The 15,858-nt window shown below is 37.4% G+C and overlaps 1 protein-coding gene across 6 annotated transcripts; it reads left to right on the top strand.

The window, feature by feature from the left end:
* Window positions 1–1,379: 1,379 nt before the first annotated feature.
* Window positions 1,380–12,622, top strand: LOC140759080 (uncharacterized). 6 transcript variants are annotated; one of them, XM_073095552.1, is made up of 8 exons: window positions 1,381–1,887; window positions 4,734–4,859; window positions 4,983–5,183; window positions 5,272–5,460; window positions 5,539–7,924; window positions 9,466–9,578; window positions 9,730–9,821; window positions 12,100–12,622. In XM_073095552.1, the coding sequence occupies exons 3-8, from the start codon at window positions 5,063–5,065 to the stop codon at window positions 12,208–12,210; spliced, it is 3,012 nt and encodes a 1,003-aa protein (XP_072951653.1). In that variant the 5' UTR covers window positions 1,381–1,887; window positions 4,734–4,859; window positions 4,983–5,062; the 3' UTR covers window positions 12,211–12,622. The 6 variants fall into 6 exon arrangements, with proteins under 6 accessions (XP_072951649.1, XP_072951650.1, XP_072951648.1 ...); XM_073095548.1 differs by having other exon boundaries at window positions 1,380–1,887; window positions 4,702–5,183; XM_073095549.1 differs by having other exon boundaries at window positions 1,380–4,859.
* Window positions 12,623–15,858: the final 3,236 nt, after the last annotated feature.

Below are 15,858 nucleotides of genomic sequence, written 5' to 3'. Positions count from 1 at the left end.
ATCGTGCTCTAGCATACATAGAAGCATCGAGATAATATTCTCTTCTACAACGATTGCGAACTTGTTTAGCTAGTTTGGGAGGAATCCCTATCCTTGGCTTTTAAATTCTTTGTCGTCTTGTCCTCTCTCCCTCTAAGTTCTAGTAGTCACACCGCCTTATCCAGTGAAACCCCACCTCAAGATTTTTCAAACTCAATACGATGGATCATTCACTAATCCCTTTAATTCAAGTAGAGTTATATTCATCTTGTGCTCTTCAATCCTCATCGGCAATCGGTAGTCGCCTTATGTGAAGCTCTCTTCTGTGTGTCTTGCTTACAACCTCATAACATCTTGATCAAGTCAAGACTCTCTAATCCTGTTAATACACTTCATGGGGTCTACAATGCCTCTTGGACCAATTTATTGAAGATTGTTGCTATCTTATCTTTTTCATTTAAAGCAGCACTATATCTTATAGTTTTCGTGAGGCCAACAAAGTAATAGATTAGGTCGTGAACTCAATTCATGTTATGAGTCTTGATTGCACTTAAAAGAAGGGGTCTATCCTGAACAACTTGTACAAATTTTAGTCCCTAACATAAGTGGAGCATTTGTAACTATAGTGATTAATAATAGCATTATCTTTTCTTTCTTTAAAAATTGAAGTTATGGTAGGATAAGTCTAGTTATGTAGTCCGATGCATGCTAACACATCGATCATGCACGTCTATCATGGGACCTGCTCTAATTCTATGAGCTACGTCGTATTTATTTTTCGGGTGCAATCAAGACCACTAAATTTTCACGATTAATACACCGGTGCCGTAGATGGCACACCCAACTAATAAAGCAACATTTTAACAATTAGGTCTTGTTTTCTCCGTGCATAAATTAAGTACATATATAATTTTACTCATATTTTATTATTTGACTGTAAAACATAATTATTAAATATAAATTATAAATAAGTATGTTAATTATACTTAAAAAATCTTACTTTATCACCTTAAATATTTTAATAATAAAATATACTTAAGAGAGTTCTAATCCATAAAGAAATATTTATAAACCAAACCAAACCCCATCTTGGTACTTAGCTAAATATCTAACCCATTAAAGTAATGCACACCATAGATAATGTCAAACAGAAAAGAGGGTACATTCCATACCGTAATTAGAGGCCGTGGAAGGCCCACGTGGCAAAACCTTTGCCTCTTTAATTAAAATACCATTAAAAAGTGCAAATATTATAACAGAAAAAGACACCCTGCTTTCATGGCCACTGTAGCGATGATCCATGTCCATTGCCATTAGCTGCTGCTGCTGCTACTTCTCTTCCCCGCTTCCTCTCTCGTCTACCTTCTCATAGGAGGTATTCCTCCCCCCCCCCGCCCCCCCCCCCCAATCCCCCGAAGCCCTTCCCCTCCCTCTGTTTTCCCGTTCATCTCTCCGTGTTTCCTCTCCTACGGCCTTCTCCCTTGCACTCCCTCTACACTCCTCTGCGGTGCCCGCCCCGCCCGCTCCGGCTCCCCCGTCATTCCCCCACCTCATCTCCGTTGTCCTTCCCCGTTGTGGTCCTTGTCGCTCCTCCACCTTCGCCTCGTCACCCCTTTGCTAGATTCGCGCCTAGACGCCGGATCTGAGCATCTTTTTTCTTTTTCTTTTTTTAAAGTTTATTTCACTAAATTCTCCTATTATTTGTGTTGTTCTTTGCTTTGCCGCTCCCCGGCGGGCTCCTCTACTGCTCCGTCACTACTCCTCGACCGCTCTCTCGCCGAATTCGAGCGGTATTTTAGTTTTATTTTCTGTTGTGTTGTTGTCTGCTTGGTTGGGGAAGCTCTTTCTCCGGCTCGAAGATTTGTAGGACCTTGCCTTCGACATGGTTGGAGTTGAGGACTCAGAGAGGTAGTCATAAAAAAAGACATTAATCTTCTTCTTCTTCTTCTTCTTCTTCTTCTTCTTCTTCTTTTCAATTACGAAGGTTTTAAGAGCTCATCTCAATTGGAATATGTTTTTCTTTTGTGCTTTTCTGCACATTTATCTGCTTCTTTTTGTTTTCCGCTGTATGCTTGTAGTTCGTGGATATATTTTGGCACAATTGTTCATAACCCTAGAAAGTGCCCTGAATTGATTCAGAGTTGGGGATAAAAGGTTCTTTTTTCTTTTAAATTGTTGATGTCCAGATGTATAAGATTAGTACTTTCAGATTATTTGATGATTTTCTGGAATTGGGTCTCTTTCCTGTCTGTTCCGTAGATATCCTGTAGTTTTATTGAACTATATTTCCTTCTGAGTAAAACAAAGTAGAAAAAAATAAATTGCAACTCTGCTGTTCTAATTTTTTCCCCTCAATTTGAGCATCATTAGAGCCAGAAGGAACTGCTTTAAATTAAGTTGTTTTACATGACTATTCTTTTGAGATTATCTTTTTTTCGGGGTTATATTTGTCAATGCATCACATATATGGCCTACCTCTACCTGATTACATGTAACCTTCCAGTCACTTGAACAATAGGAAGTTAAGCATAAGCATGTGTTTATTTTTGTCTTAAGATCTCTATCACATTCCAGCCTGCTGCATTTATAAACTTTATAATGTAAACCATGTGAGATTTTACTCAGATATTAACAGTCACTGATGATTGAATGGGATTCAAGCCCTAATTAGTATTTTGTCTTAGTTCAATGCTGGAATCCTATTAGCATAAGAAATTGCAAATAGGTCTTAGTACTTCCTACCAGCTCAGGAGTGTCACTGGGATACTCAGCACCATGTGTGATTTTCCTTTATGGCTTGTATATACGGATGCTTATTCATGGATTGTTGAGAGATGGAGAAATTTTAGTATGAGCTCCTTTGCAGTGATTGTGTGGAGACTTTTAAAGGCTTTACCTTCTCTCTTTTAATTGGTGAGTTTGTCTTTGCAGATTGTATATTCTTTGTCCATATTTCTTTTTTTGTATCATTTGTGGTCAATTCGACTTTCAACAACTTGAATCAAAGGTCTGGGTGCCATCAAAGGCCAAATTGAAATTCCCATTATGTGGTTTCTTGTATATAAAAAACTGGTTCAGTGAAGCCATATTCATTGGCTTAATTTATCAAGGAGTTTCAGATATACTGCAAATTTGTTGGCTCTTGTGATTTAATCCCCTTTTATTAGTCTTACAGATCATTAACCACCTTCTTCGTAGGTCTGAAATACCTTTACCTTTTGGTCCACAATCTGTTGTTATCATACTTAATGGTTTGCGAGCTTCTTACAAGTTGTTCTCTATCTTATATTCATGCTTTGATAGCTTAGCTCTGCAGAATTCCTTTTGGAGACCAGCTGGTCTACTCTACTTTGTTATGTCCATGTTCGCTCCAATATGTAAAGAGTTAGTATCTATTTGAGTAACATATAGGGTTGATAACTCACCTACTACTCTAACAGCTTCAGCTTCTGGAGAACAATGTTTTTTATATTTTATATTTTGACATTCTTTCACTTCTGATGCTTAGATATTTTTATGGGCCTAAAAAATGGAGTTGATTTAAATAGGTAGAAGTTTTATATTTTAAATGACATAATAGCCTAACAGTATTCGAACTTAGGACCTCTACTCTTATACTATATAATAACTCACCAACTATTCTAAAAGTTTAAGTTGTTAGAGAACGATAGTTTTTTTAATTCTAACAAGGAGGGTCTCCACTTGCTACATGATGTGATTCATACTTGATTGAATCATCTTAAAAGACATTGAGCTCGATGAGTCGAGCCAACTTATCTTAATTAAGTCACCTGCTATTTTTGATAGAATCCTATGTAAAAGTCACTTGCTATTTTGAGTCCTAGTTAGCTAAGTTATTTAGTTGGATAAGTCAGTTACTTATTGTAATAGGAGTCATAATTCGAGTCTGAGTCAAGTTAACCTCTATATATATGTAGAGAGCAGCTCGTTATATTATTAGGCAAGTATTAAAGTTTATCTCCTCAAACCCTGATCTCTCCTCTCTATCTCTATCTCCCTCTTTGGCTCATCCCTAGCCGCTGAGCACACCATAACCAGCTGCCCTTCTCCCTCTTTTGTCTACCGATCCCCCTAGACTCTTAGGGCTGGCCTCTTCTCCCCCTTCTTCTTTTCAGATCCCTTGATCTATCCACTCACCAAGCCCTCACCCTTGTTGCCCATGCCTCAACCACCATCAACCCTAGCCGTACTGCACCACCACCACCGTAGCCCTAGTACCCTTAAACCACACTATTTCCTTCCATCTTAGCCAGCCAAAACTGGGACATATCACTGCCTTAGATCCACAGATATATTTAAACTATTTCAATGAATGAGTTTGCTTTGTAGCAAAGCATCATCTTATATTAGGTATTTAAATTTCTTCTTGTTCTTATGTCTTAAAACCATGGATATTGTGAGATCATGACACATTGACTGTATTGCACTTGAGAATACTTTTGAACTTTTAACTTGTAAATTTACATTATTAGCTTACTTTTACTTCATGCATCAGGGAATTATCCAATACTTACCAGTGGTGTTATTTTGGTAAAAATGGTTCAGATAGAAGTTGATTCAGCATATTATTTATTGTTCTTTTTTCCTCATTTGCTTTGTAGGTATATTTACTGTTTAAGTTTCTTATTTTATGCATGTATTAGCATGAGTTGCATCTATAGACATGGAATGGATTCTTCATCATATGGTTAAATTTTCCAGAAACTGCAACCAAAATACTTATCCTTCAGCAGATGTAGGGAATTTCTTTGAGGAACCATTGCCAGAGATAGAACATCTCCTAGATTCTGCCCAAAAATGTGTTGAAAACATAACACATAAAGATTCAGGTGCAGGTGCAAATGCATCTTCAAGTGCAGGTATGGTATTAATTGCCACCAGCCCTCTCTCGGAGCTAGTGTGGTCTCCGGACAGAGGCTTGAGCCTTAGACATGCTGGTTCCAGTTTAGCTGAAAAGAAGGCTTCCGTTTTATGGAATGCAGAGTCATTCAACATAATAATCTCTTCGCCACAATATGTGAATGATGGGACGAGAGATCCCTCTGTAGGACTTGTAGATAAAATGCAGTTGGAACTAAATGCTGAGGATGCAAGTTCCAAGAAGTTAAGCTTGATCCATTCTCCTCGAAGCACTGCTGATGTGCATTCGGTATCTCCTTCAAGGTCACAGGAGCAAGATTCAAGTAAGTATGAAGTTTCTTATTTTATGTATGTTTATGACCATTTTATAGGTAATTCTTTAAATTTGTTTTATGTCAATAATATCCTTAGGATCCAGGGGAGACATCGATATAGTGAACAAGCTCGAAGAAGTTTCTAATGATGAACTTAAAGATAATCAAAAACTGAAGGAGGAAGTTGGCACATGCTCCTCAAGCAGTGACAAGGTTCGTGGTGTTAACAGTGTTGAAAAAGATGAAGTCGATGATAACGTTATTCACTATAAGATCTCAAGTCCAGGTAATTCCAGCCAGGAATTATACTTTTTTCTTATTAGTTGACTGCTAAAATATGTTAGATGTTATTTCATTGGTCCAGATAATAATTGCCCAAGTCCTGAGTCGTCCAATAGTCGAGAGGGACTAAAGCCTGATGTTGCATCAAAAGAACTTCCATGTGCAGCTAAGAAACAGGTTGGAACAAAGAATTGTCAGCCTTCACGCTCGGCAGTAATATCAGCTTATGAAAATTCTATGACAAAAGATGTGACAAAAGTAAGGTCAGCATCAAGCTCGTCTGCGGATCAGAATCGTGCTGATTTAGTTCTAGATATTAATTTGAATTGTGGAGAATACTCAGATGACGAACAATCTAAAAAGATGGAAAACAGAACTAATTTTGGTGCTGTTGCAGCTTCACAATCTCTAGATGTATGCCAAGAGGAAAATTTAGAAGCAAATAATAAGGATAATCCTCCAATAAGTGAATATCTGGCAGCATACAATTCGAAACCTACGGATCACAAAAAGTGTAAAGAGAAAGTTCTCTATGATGACGAAGATGGTGGAAACATCGCAAAAGAGAGAGAGGGCAGCCATGAAAGTGTGGAAAGCAGTACTAGTAAGAGGCTAACCTTGAAACGAAAAAGAGCACAGAATTCCAGTCTAGAGGCGCCTTTTGGAAGTAAAAGATTCCAAAATGATGCAGGAGAGAGTTCTTACTCAGGAACTTTGCTCAGAAAGGATAGCTCCTTCTTGCATTGGATATCTACGATAACCAACAGTCTTTCCATGTCTTATAAATCCACACCTGTCCCACTTGTTCAGAAATCATCTAGCGCTGCGAAAGTAAATTCTGATTCTCCTGCCACCTCACATAATAATGACAAGGAAATTACCTGTGCAACTGTTGGATTTAACTCTCTCTTTCAGTCCCTTTCCCGCCCAAGTGTCAAGATAAGTTCCAAGAATCACTTGGAGAAACTAAAAGTAGCCACTCAAGAATGTGGTCATTGTAGTCATCATATAGCCAGCGATAGGCTGAAGATCGGTTCAAATAGCTTCACCCCTGTGACAATCAAAGATATGGACTCTTGCTCAAAGAAAGTTCATGTTAATAGTGGAACTTCAGCTATTGGCAGTCTTCATGTTGTCTCTGATCATGAGGATGGCAATTTAAAAAATCAATTTGTAGTTTCTGATGGGAAGCTCAATCAGAATATCCATGAAGTTGAAGAGCTCCCCTTGTCAAGATTTAATGGATCTACCAGTAAATCTGCATCTCTTGAGAAGGAAGAGAATGGCATAGGACAAACTCGTGGACTGAGAAAAATGGGATCTTCGAGCTCATCAAATAAGGATGGTTCTGGGTCTCATGCTGAAAAAGGAATTGAAGTACTTGGTTCTGTTCGGCAGAGCTCTTCAACTTTGGCGAATGATAGCAGCAGCGGATTCTTGGGAAGCTTATGGATAACTAGGCTTTTTCCAAAAGTTTTGTCAACCTTGCAGGAGTCGGTACCATGCAGTCCAACTAGTGACTTAGCTGATGAGAAGTTAAATGGCACTATTAACATGTTAAGTTCTTCCTCTAAAGAAAATGCTGCTTCAAACATGGAACACAACAGTCCAGATAACTGTTGTCTCGTTTACCTTGAAAGTGAAAAATATCATCAAAGTAGAGGAAAACAGAGTTATCCAATTAGTCCTACCGAAAGAAGGGATCAGAAGCTCAAATCTAGATTGAGCCCAATACAGCCTTCACAAAACTTTAAGAAGTCAGAGACTATAGCTTCTCATTTTGCAAAGAGATTGGATGCCCTCAGACACATAAAGCCCTCATGTTCGAATAACGTGTCAAATGAAGTCACAATCTGTTTTTTCTGTGGAAGGACTGGCCACAACTTAAAAGAATGTTCAGACATAGTTAATTCTAATCTTGAGGGTTTTCCTGAAAATAAGTCATGCAGTGTCACTGACGGATGCATCCTCTGTTCTCAGAGGAAGCACCGGGGCATTGCATGCAGGCATGCATCCTTGAAAGGGAAAAATAATAATACTACTTCTTCCAGTACCTGCAATGTGAGTCATGTCCAGACAGAGAAAAACCCAGTAACTAGCACTTCTCCTAGTTATGATGGGAGGATAATTTTGTGGTCTGTAGACAAAAAGAAGGATCAACAGCATGCTAGTGTATTTCCTCAAGGAGGCCTTATACAAAAATATAAGCCTGTGATTCATACAGCCAGCAGCACAGGTAAACTAGTGACACCTTGTGCTAATGTTGCAGATTCAAATCCAGTCCGGGAGGATCTTGCAGAAAGCTCATTAGAGGGACACCAAATGGCTTCGGATTCTATGGAGAATCTGTCAAAGGGAAATCAGATTGTGTCATACTACAACATTTTGCCTAACAAAGTAAGTGGTGAACCAACTGCAATATTTGGAACCCTGAGGAAGCTTCGTTTGTCTCGCATGGATATCATCAGGTAGAGAAAGTGATTTCCACATCTTCTTCTTCTTTTTCTTTTTTCTTTTTTGAGTTTTTTCTCTACATCCCTTACTAGCATTCATTAGGTTTCGTTTATGTATGCACGGAATTGTAAATTGAAATAGTTGCATCTCTTACCAGCATTAATTAGGTTTTATTTATATAGCTGCATGGAATTGAAAATAAAGTTACATTCTTCCTGGATGAGAAAAAATATCGATTGTTTCCTCTTTGTTATGTTTCATTGTTGCATCAATACCATTTATTGCAGCCTAATAATTAGGAGATATAATTTGGGGAAATCATCTTGTTAGAATAGAAATTTGTGGTGTTGGACATGATCAGAAAACATAGATCTATCTGAAGTTGTGAGATACCATAGTATGCTGACAAAGAGTATCCAGGAATGCTACATTACTGTGATAAAAGTGATATCTAGTAAATCTTTTGTTATGTACGTCTGCATTCTTAGAAAATTGTCCAAAATCTCTTTCTGAATAATAAAAGGGAATAGCCCTAGATAGTCTTTACCTAGGTAAAATAACAAACAAGATAAATTTCTAAAATACATTCTAGTATGTGCAAAAGACACTCTTGTTATCTAACATGCTTGTCTTTCCCAACTTCTTTAGAACATTATGTAAACCTCCAGTAACATAACGTCAGTGATTAGTCCTATGCGCTGTTGAGGTAATATCATGTAAAATTTTAAAGTTACATTATTGACATGAGTTATCCAATCATATAACTATCATGGTGATCTTGATAGAAAGTTTAAAAGCTTGACAAGGTGTGTGATTACATGGGCGACACCATCAAACTATATTTCTGTCTTCTATGGGGAAATTCCAGTCACTAGTGTTCTTTTCAATGCCGATTTAATATATGTAATATACTAAATTATAAAAAATAAGCTCGATTTCCTTGATTTAGGGACTTCTTACAAATTTTGGTCAAATTCAAAGCTGAAATCTTGAGGTCGCTTCTCCTGCCCGTACAGTAGATTAAAAGCCATTTTTTTCCCCACTTAAGCTTGATTTGCTTTTCAGTTCACCATTGTCATATTTTTAATTGGAATGAACATCATTTTGTGTAAAATGTTGAACAGTATCATTACTTCTCAGCATGTAAATTGGCCTCCCTTGCCTTTTGAGGAACTCATCTCTCTCTTTTATTCATTAATTGCATTGAAGGGTGGTAATAGTTGACTTCCCTTGCCTTTTGAGGATCTATATTTTTCTCTTCTATTCATTTCATATATTGCATGGAAAGGTGGTAACAGTAAGCCATAGCTTGCTGAAGCATGCCAGATGGTATATAATCCGCACTTCTTGCTTGAAGCTGTACCAGTTTCCTGTGTGGATTAAAGATTTCATCTCTAAAATCTAGCATGTTTTTTAAAATTAGTATTGTTTCACATAACTTTACTCTGATATATGTAAACTGTTGAAAGAAAAGTTTGATTCTCTGAAGCTAGAAGGTATCGAAATATACTTGTAATCTATGGATCCGTCATTTCTAATTTATTGCTCATTTTAGATGGCTGAAATCACCAATTGCAAATGTCACCCTGAAGGGGTTTTTCTTGCGCTTACGACTTGGAAAATGGGAGGGATTTGGAGGAACAGGATACAATGTTGCTTGCATTAATGGTATTTATCTACACCACATTTATGAATCTCTTGCAGAAAATTTCGCAAAGGAAAATTGAGATGTTTTGCTTTATAAAACAGTTGGAGAAAATCTACAACTTGCAAGTCAATTCCATTATTTCTTTCGAAGTAATATTTTGTTATTTTGCAGGTGCAACATGTAAGAATCGCCTTTCTGTTTGCATAGGAAATTTCACATGCTTAGTGGATTGCCGTTTCGTGTCTAATCATGACTTCCTTGAGGTAAAAGTGCATCAGATCCTGTAGTATATACTGCTTCAATTAAAATTGTGATTGTATCACACCTGCAATGGTACAACCAGCTTCTTCTGACTAATTGGATCTTTTGTTACATTTCCTCTATTATGAAGATTCTGAAGGATAATATAGTCCTTTCCAATCCCTGAGTAAAGAGATTGTGAAGGTTAATCTAATGCATAGCTTGGTCTCCAATCTACTAAACCATGTTCAAGCAACCTTAGTGAGGGAACTCCTGAACTGCCTCATAAAAAGCTTGGGATTTTGGACTGAATATGTGGGTTAAGCTTAAATTGGATAATTCTGTTTTTTTTTTCTCACCAAGGTTCCAAAACTCAGTATTAAAATCGGGATCAACTGTCCGAAAAAATAATATGTATCGATTGTATCGACCACCATTCATATCGAATTGGACTATTTTTTAAATTTTTTATTCTCTATTTTAAAAAATAATACCTTCTCTCTCCCATTTTTTTTTAATTTTTTTTCTCTATTCTCTCTCTTCCTCTTTCAAATTCTTTATCACTGAAAGAATATTTCTGTATTTCTTTGTTTTCTCTATTTCTTCTCTCTCCCCACTCCCGCCCTCTCCCTCTTAATGCCGCATCCCTCTATTGTCTACCTCACGCTCTCTCTCTCTCTCTCTCTCTCTCTCTCTCTGTCTTCCTCCCCTTTTTCCCCTTTCTCTCTCCCTCTCTTTCACTTCATGCCGTAACAGAATTCTACTGCAGCAGCAGGAAAAGAGAGAGAAAAGAGAGAAAGAAGAAAAAAAGCTCACCCAAGGCCATCGAAGATCGAGGTTATCGGATCTTGGTCAGAAACGCCACCGAAGGTTGAGGTCACCAGTGGTGGATCCGTGGAAGAGGTGAGAAAGAAGAGAAAAGAGGGAATGAAAAAGAAAATAAGAGAAAAAGGCTAGGAGAGTGGGAGGGGCCTGGGTCGGAGCCAACCTTCCAGCTAATTTCGAATCGGGATTGACTGATGCGTCCAATTCAAACCCGAAATAACTCGGGCATCGGTCGCTAACCAGCCAAAGGGCTGGTTTAGCCAGGATCGGGATCGAGCTAAACTAGAATCCATGCTTTTGACTAATTGAATATTGTTAGCATATAAACATAAAAACTATTGTTCTCTAATAGCTTAAGCTTTTAGAGTGGTAAGTCATCATGGTGATAGAATAGAGGTTCTGAATTCGAATCCTATCGGTCACATTTTTGTTAAATTATAAAATCTCCACCTATTTAATTTAAGTCCATTTCTTGGGACCATCAAGGAATCTCATGCCTAGAAATGGATGAGAGTTTTAGAATATAAATATAAAAATCACTGTCCTCTAATAGCTTGAGCTTTTAGAGTAATTATGAGTTTATATAATATTAAAGTTAGAGCTCAGGAGTTCAAATTCTGCCATAAATTTAAATCAATTTCACTTATTGGACCTATCAAAATATCTCAATTCCATAAATGAGGGGGGTGTCAGAATATAAGTATAACAATTACCATTCTTCAAAATACAAAGTAAATCTGCCATCTAATATATGGGTCTCTAATGATCCAAATGGAAAGAAAGAAGAGGGTTCCGCCAATCTGCTCCACTCCAATACTTCCTAACTGAGGAAGAGAAGGACGAGAGTCAATTTCACATACATCTACGTTGTACTTTGAGATCAATAAGTTAAACATGAGTAAGGTCTAGGTCACTGATGTTCAACTTTTCTGAATTGTAATTGCAGAATATACATATGTATATTATTTGTTACAAATCTATTGCGTAAACTTTTGAGTGAAATATTGGACCTCGAATAAGGTTTGTAGTGAAGGATTTACAATATCTTTTAGATCTTAATCTTTGCTGATATATTAAATACTCTTATCTGTTGACTTAAGATCTACCAACTTCCAAATTTTACCCATTTATCTTTGTAACCTTAAACCCCAAGGCCCGTCTTCTTCAAACTCCTATCAGGTTGTTTTGGGCCTTCTTCCTCTCTCTACATTAATAAAGTTTATATATAATATATAAGGAGAAACGCATTGATTTTGAACTACAGAAAATATGCTAAGTTATTTGTGTATTGAGTATTGACATCATGTGGCTACTAACCGTTTATCTTGGACAACACACATTGCTAGCCATGTTGTAAAATCCTTGTATTATTACATCCCATCATCTAAAATCATCCGTGAACTTTTATGCTTTCAAATTCATCAGTTCCTAGAAGTGGCAGAACTAGTCCTCAGCCACATCTCTTGATGCTTGCAGGATGAACTAAAGGCGTGGTGGTCTGCTGTAATGCGAGGTGATATCAAATTACCATCAAGAGAAGAATTGAACAAGAAGCTTCAAGAGATGGAGCTGCTTGATTTCAAGTGACATGTGAATTAACTTTTGATTACCAGTTTCTACATCTTGACAATTAAGAAGGCTTATTTGTAGCAGATAGAGCTGTTCGAGTTGCAAAACTCATTCTTAATCCTGCGACAAATCTCTTAAATGACTCGGCTAGGAATCAGTAAATACTTTCAGTAAGTTGTTACTGCAAATCTGCATGCCGTCGGCTCAAGTAGTTGAGTTTTCTATTTATGTGTCCAACCTGATGACAAGCATCATGAAACAATTAGAGGATCTCAGAATACATTCTTCAGAGTTTTAATTATACAGCCAGCTGATCAAGTATATGCATTATGGTTTTTTTTTTCCGTTGTGGGCTTATGGATGTATAAAGTAGGTTTTCATACCTGTTCAGAATTTTTTTTTCTAGAGGAAGAAAGAAAGATTCAAAGCATAGATGTTCAAGAGTATGCTGTATATTTCTTAGGAGTCCTAAATTTTCCTAAACCAAAATCAAGACAGGGGGTTTCAAGGTTGTTTTCTTAACGGAGATTAGTCAAGTTTGCAATCTTATATTTTCTGGAATAAAATATGTATGATCACTATTTTAGTTTCTCAATGACATAAGTTTTATATGTAGGAAAAATCATGATTTGAACTACTTTGAGGGGGTCCACACATTAACTAATGATGAATTAATGATGGAAGAAAAAGAGCTCAAAGAATATTTTAATATTATATATTTACTTATTCAGTTTTATGAAGGAAAGTGAATAGAAATTAGCGAAATATTAGTAATACATGCAGGTACTAAGTTGCTAGTGAACTTTAGACCTTAAGAGAGTGCTCATTTTTGTGGTAAAAGAATCTATGCAATTCAACTCACACTTAGATGCATCACCTATATGCATGTTCGAAGTTCAAATTGTTCTTATTTTTTTCTCTGATTTAGTCACAGAAGTGTCTTTTTGTTTGAACAATTATAAGTTTCGATTTGCTTGAGCCTGTTATCGATTCGCTCGAGCGATTTGCCAATTGGCTCGAGTAATTGTGGTGAGATGTTTCTGCGAAAGAATGTCTCTGTTGAAGGAAAGATGCTTCCTTTCGACTGGCAGTTTTCCCAGCTGATTGGATTTTTGCACCCCTTTTGTAGTGATTGTTCATCCCTTATATATAGATTATTGGTTTACAGTAGAAAATAATGCACTCATTCATTATTTTTAAGTCCTTTGTTAATGCAATAAGAGAATGACATAACTGCACTCGAATTTGTTCGTTTATTTTGTGTGTAAAACAATCGTTGCCTCTTAGAAAGTTGATCTAGAAATAATCGGTGGATGAAAAATTAATCTTAAGGACATAATGTTTAATGCTAAACTCAGTTTGTGAGGAATATTATATTCTGTGATCTATAAGTTTTATTATTTAATTTTATTATTATTTGGGTTAATTTTGTGACTATTTGTTGGTCCATGAATACTAGACCCAATTTGTCTGGAATACTATATTATGTGATCTATAAGTTTTATTATTATTTTGGATTAAATTTTGTGACTATTAACAATAGTATCGACAATGATGCTATATAGGTTTTGAGTAATATAATATGGTGTCCCAGCTTCATTTATTAAAGGGTTAATTACACCTACCACTCTTGAACTATACCTAATTTTTATGGAGACCCTAAATTATTTTTTATTATTATAGTGTCCCTCTCAACTTTAGAACAAAAGAAAAGTGAATATTAAGCCCTCATTTACTTGGAATAAGGGTGCAATAGATATATATTCCAAATTTTAATACGAAAAGAAGAGAGCTACTACTAATATAAGTTAATCTAATATTTAGTTCAATACTTTATAATATAAAGAGTAATAATTATATTTGATGTAATATAAAGTTAATATTAAAGTATTAAAGAATAATAAAATTGTATTAGAAATAGACGGTGTTTAAATCAAATAATAAAATAGCCTTTGAGTATATAAAGTAGTAGTAAATAATATATTTCTAAAATAATATTATTTTTTGTTATAAATACTGGCTTAAATGCTTTATATACCTGCATTAAGAATAAATGTAAATTTATAAATACATAGTAGTGCATAGTAGTGCATAATGGTGTGTGGCAATGTATAATAATGTATTGACTATATAGTAGTAACGTAGTGCGTGACGATGCGCTGTAGAATATAACAATATAGTAATTATGTAATGTGTCATAATACACTATAGTGCATGATAATTTAGCGGCTTATGTAGTGTATGATAATGCGCTTTAGTGCGCTGGGACTATTTTTAAAAAAAGAAGAGAGAAAAAAGAGTTGAGATTGACATATAATAAAGTGATATCTAATATAAAGAAAATATATTAATTATGGATTATTATTATTATTATATATTTTTTTTAAAGTTGGTACGAAAAAAATGAAAGAGAATGATAAATTATTATATTACAGCACCATAATTCTTATTCTTATTCAAAAAGGCAACGGGGGCTAAGTACACGAGCCTCGACACTGCCGGCGTTAGCTTCACCTCGTTGCTCTCGTCCTCCCTTTCCTTGTGGTGGTACCAGTGGTGGTCGCGATCCGATGAGGAGCCCTCCCCCTTGCTGTCGTGATTGATTCTCTCACCCAGGAATGGATGCTGGTGGGCTTCTTGGTGGCGGACGGAGCGGAGTCATCAAGGGATACCTCAAACGAGAGCGAGGAGACGAGGGGTCCCACGGCGTTCTCCCTCACGAACTCCTCTTGCGCGCCCCGGGTCATGGTCGGCCATCCGACCAACGAGCTCGGCGACGCGCATTTGCAACCTCATAGGCGAGTCGGCGATCACCTAGACAGCGAATTCAGCGAGGAGGGACTCAACCAGGTCGTGGTCGGCGGCGAGGTTAGCGAGTGCCATGGCAGCGGCAATCTGGGCGTCGAGGAGGGTGAGGAGCGGCGGCACACCGTCCTCCTTGACGATGATCTTTCGATTGCGGTGGATGGATTGGGTGGGGGGGGGGGGGGGGGGGGGGGGGGGGGACATCTGAAGAGCGGTGATGTAAGACCAGAACCAGGCGAGTATGGGGTCGGTGCTTGCGATTGAAGGAAGGCTAAGGGCGTCGGAGGAGGAATAGATGGAGAGAAGCCATTTCAAGTCGGCGAGAGAGGCGTCGAGGACGGAAAAGGCTCTATAGAAGTTGACAGAACCAGCGGCCACAGCGACGGCTCGGCAAGAGGAGGGAAGACCGCCGCTGGCATCGGCGGGCGAGGGCCTTTTGTTGATCTTTGTTCAAATTCAAATTTCAACATTTTACAGGCTTAGTGTGCCAGTGCGTTCAAACGCAACAGAGATTAGGTGATATAGGCGTTCAAATGACCTAGTCGTATTTGAACGCGAGCCAACTCGAGAGCAGCTATTTCTGCAAGCATTCGAACGGGGCTTTAGCGTTCAAACGCCAATCTGTATTTATACTGGACGTATTCGAACGCGTCCCACGGGCGTTCAAACGCCCCTTTGATTCTACTGCTTTAATATTGAGCTTGTTCAAATGTGCCCCCGAGGGCGTTCAAACGCGACGCGGAAAAACCCAATGTGAATCGGCCCTATAAATAAAAATGTTGGGTTTTAGGGTTTTATGTGGGCATCTTGCAAGAAAGAAAAACTTGTATGGGAGAGCCATCATTGTTTAGAGAGAGAATA

Source organism: Typha angustifolia, chromosome 4 (genome assembly GCF_048772165.1).
Source record: "Typha angustifolia cultivar Huaian chromosome 4, ASM4877216v1, whole genome shotgun sequence".
In the NCBI taxonomy this organism is placed as follows: Eukaryota; Viridiplantae; Streptophyta; class Magnoliopsida; order Poales; family Typhaceae; genus Typha; species Typha angustifolia.
This window is presented reverse-complemented; position numbering and strand designations above follow the sequence as displayed.

What these genes read in the sequence shown, in the direction of transcription:
- LOC140759080 (XM_073095547.1), top strand. Translation starts at nt 4,664, where the DNA reads ATGGAATGGATTCTTCATCATATGGTTAAATTTTCCAGAAACTGCAAC. An exon ending in CAATGTTGCTTGCATTAATG is followed by an intron (nt 9,579 to 9,729) that starts GTATTTATCTAC and finishes GTTATTTTGCAG; the next exon opens with GTGCAACATGTAAGAATCGC. An exon ending in CTAATCATGACTTCCTTGAG is followed by an intron (nt 9,822 to 12,099) that starts GTAAAAGTGCAT and finishes TGATGCTTGCAG; the next exon opens with GATGAACTAAAGGCGTGGTG.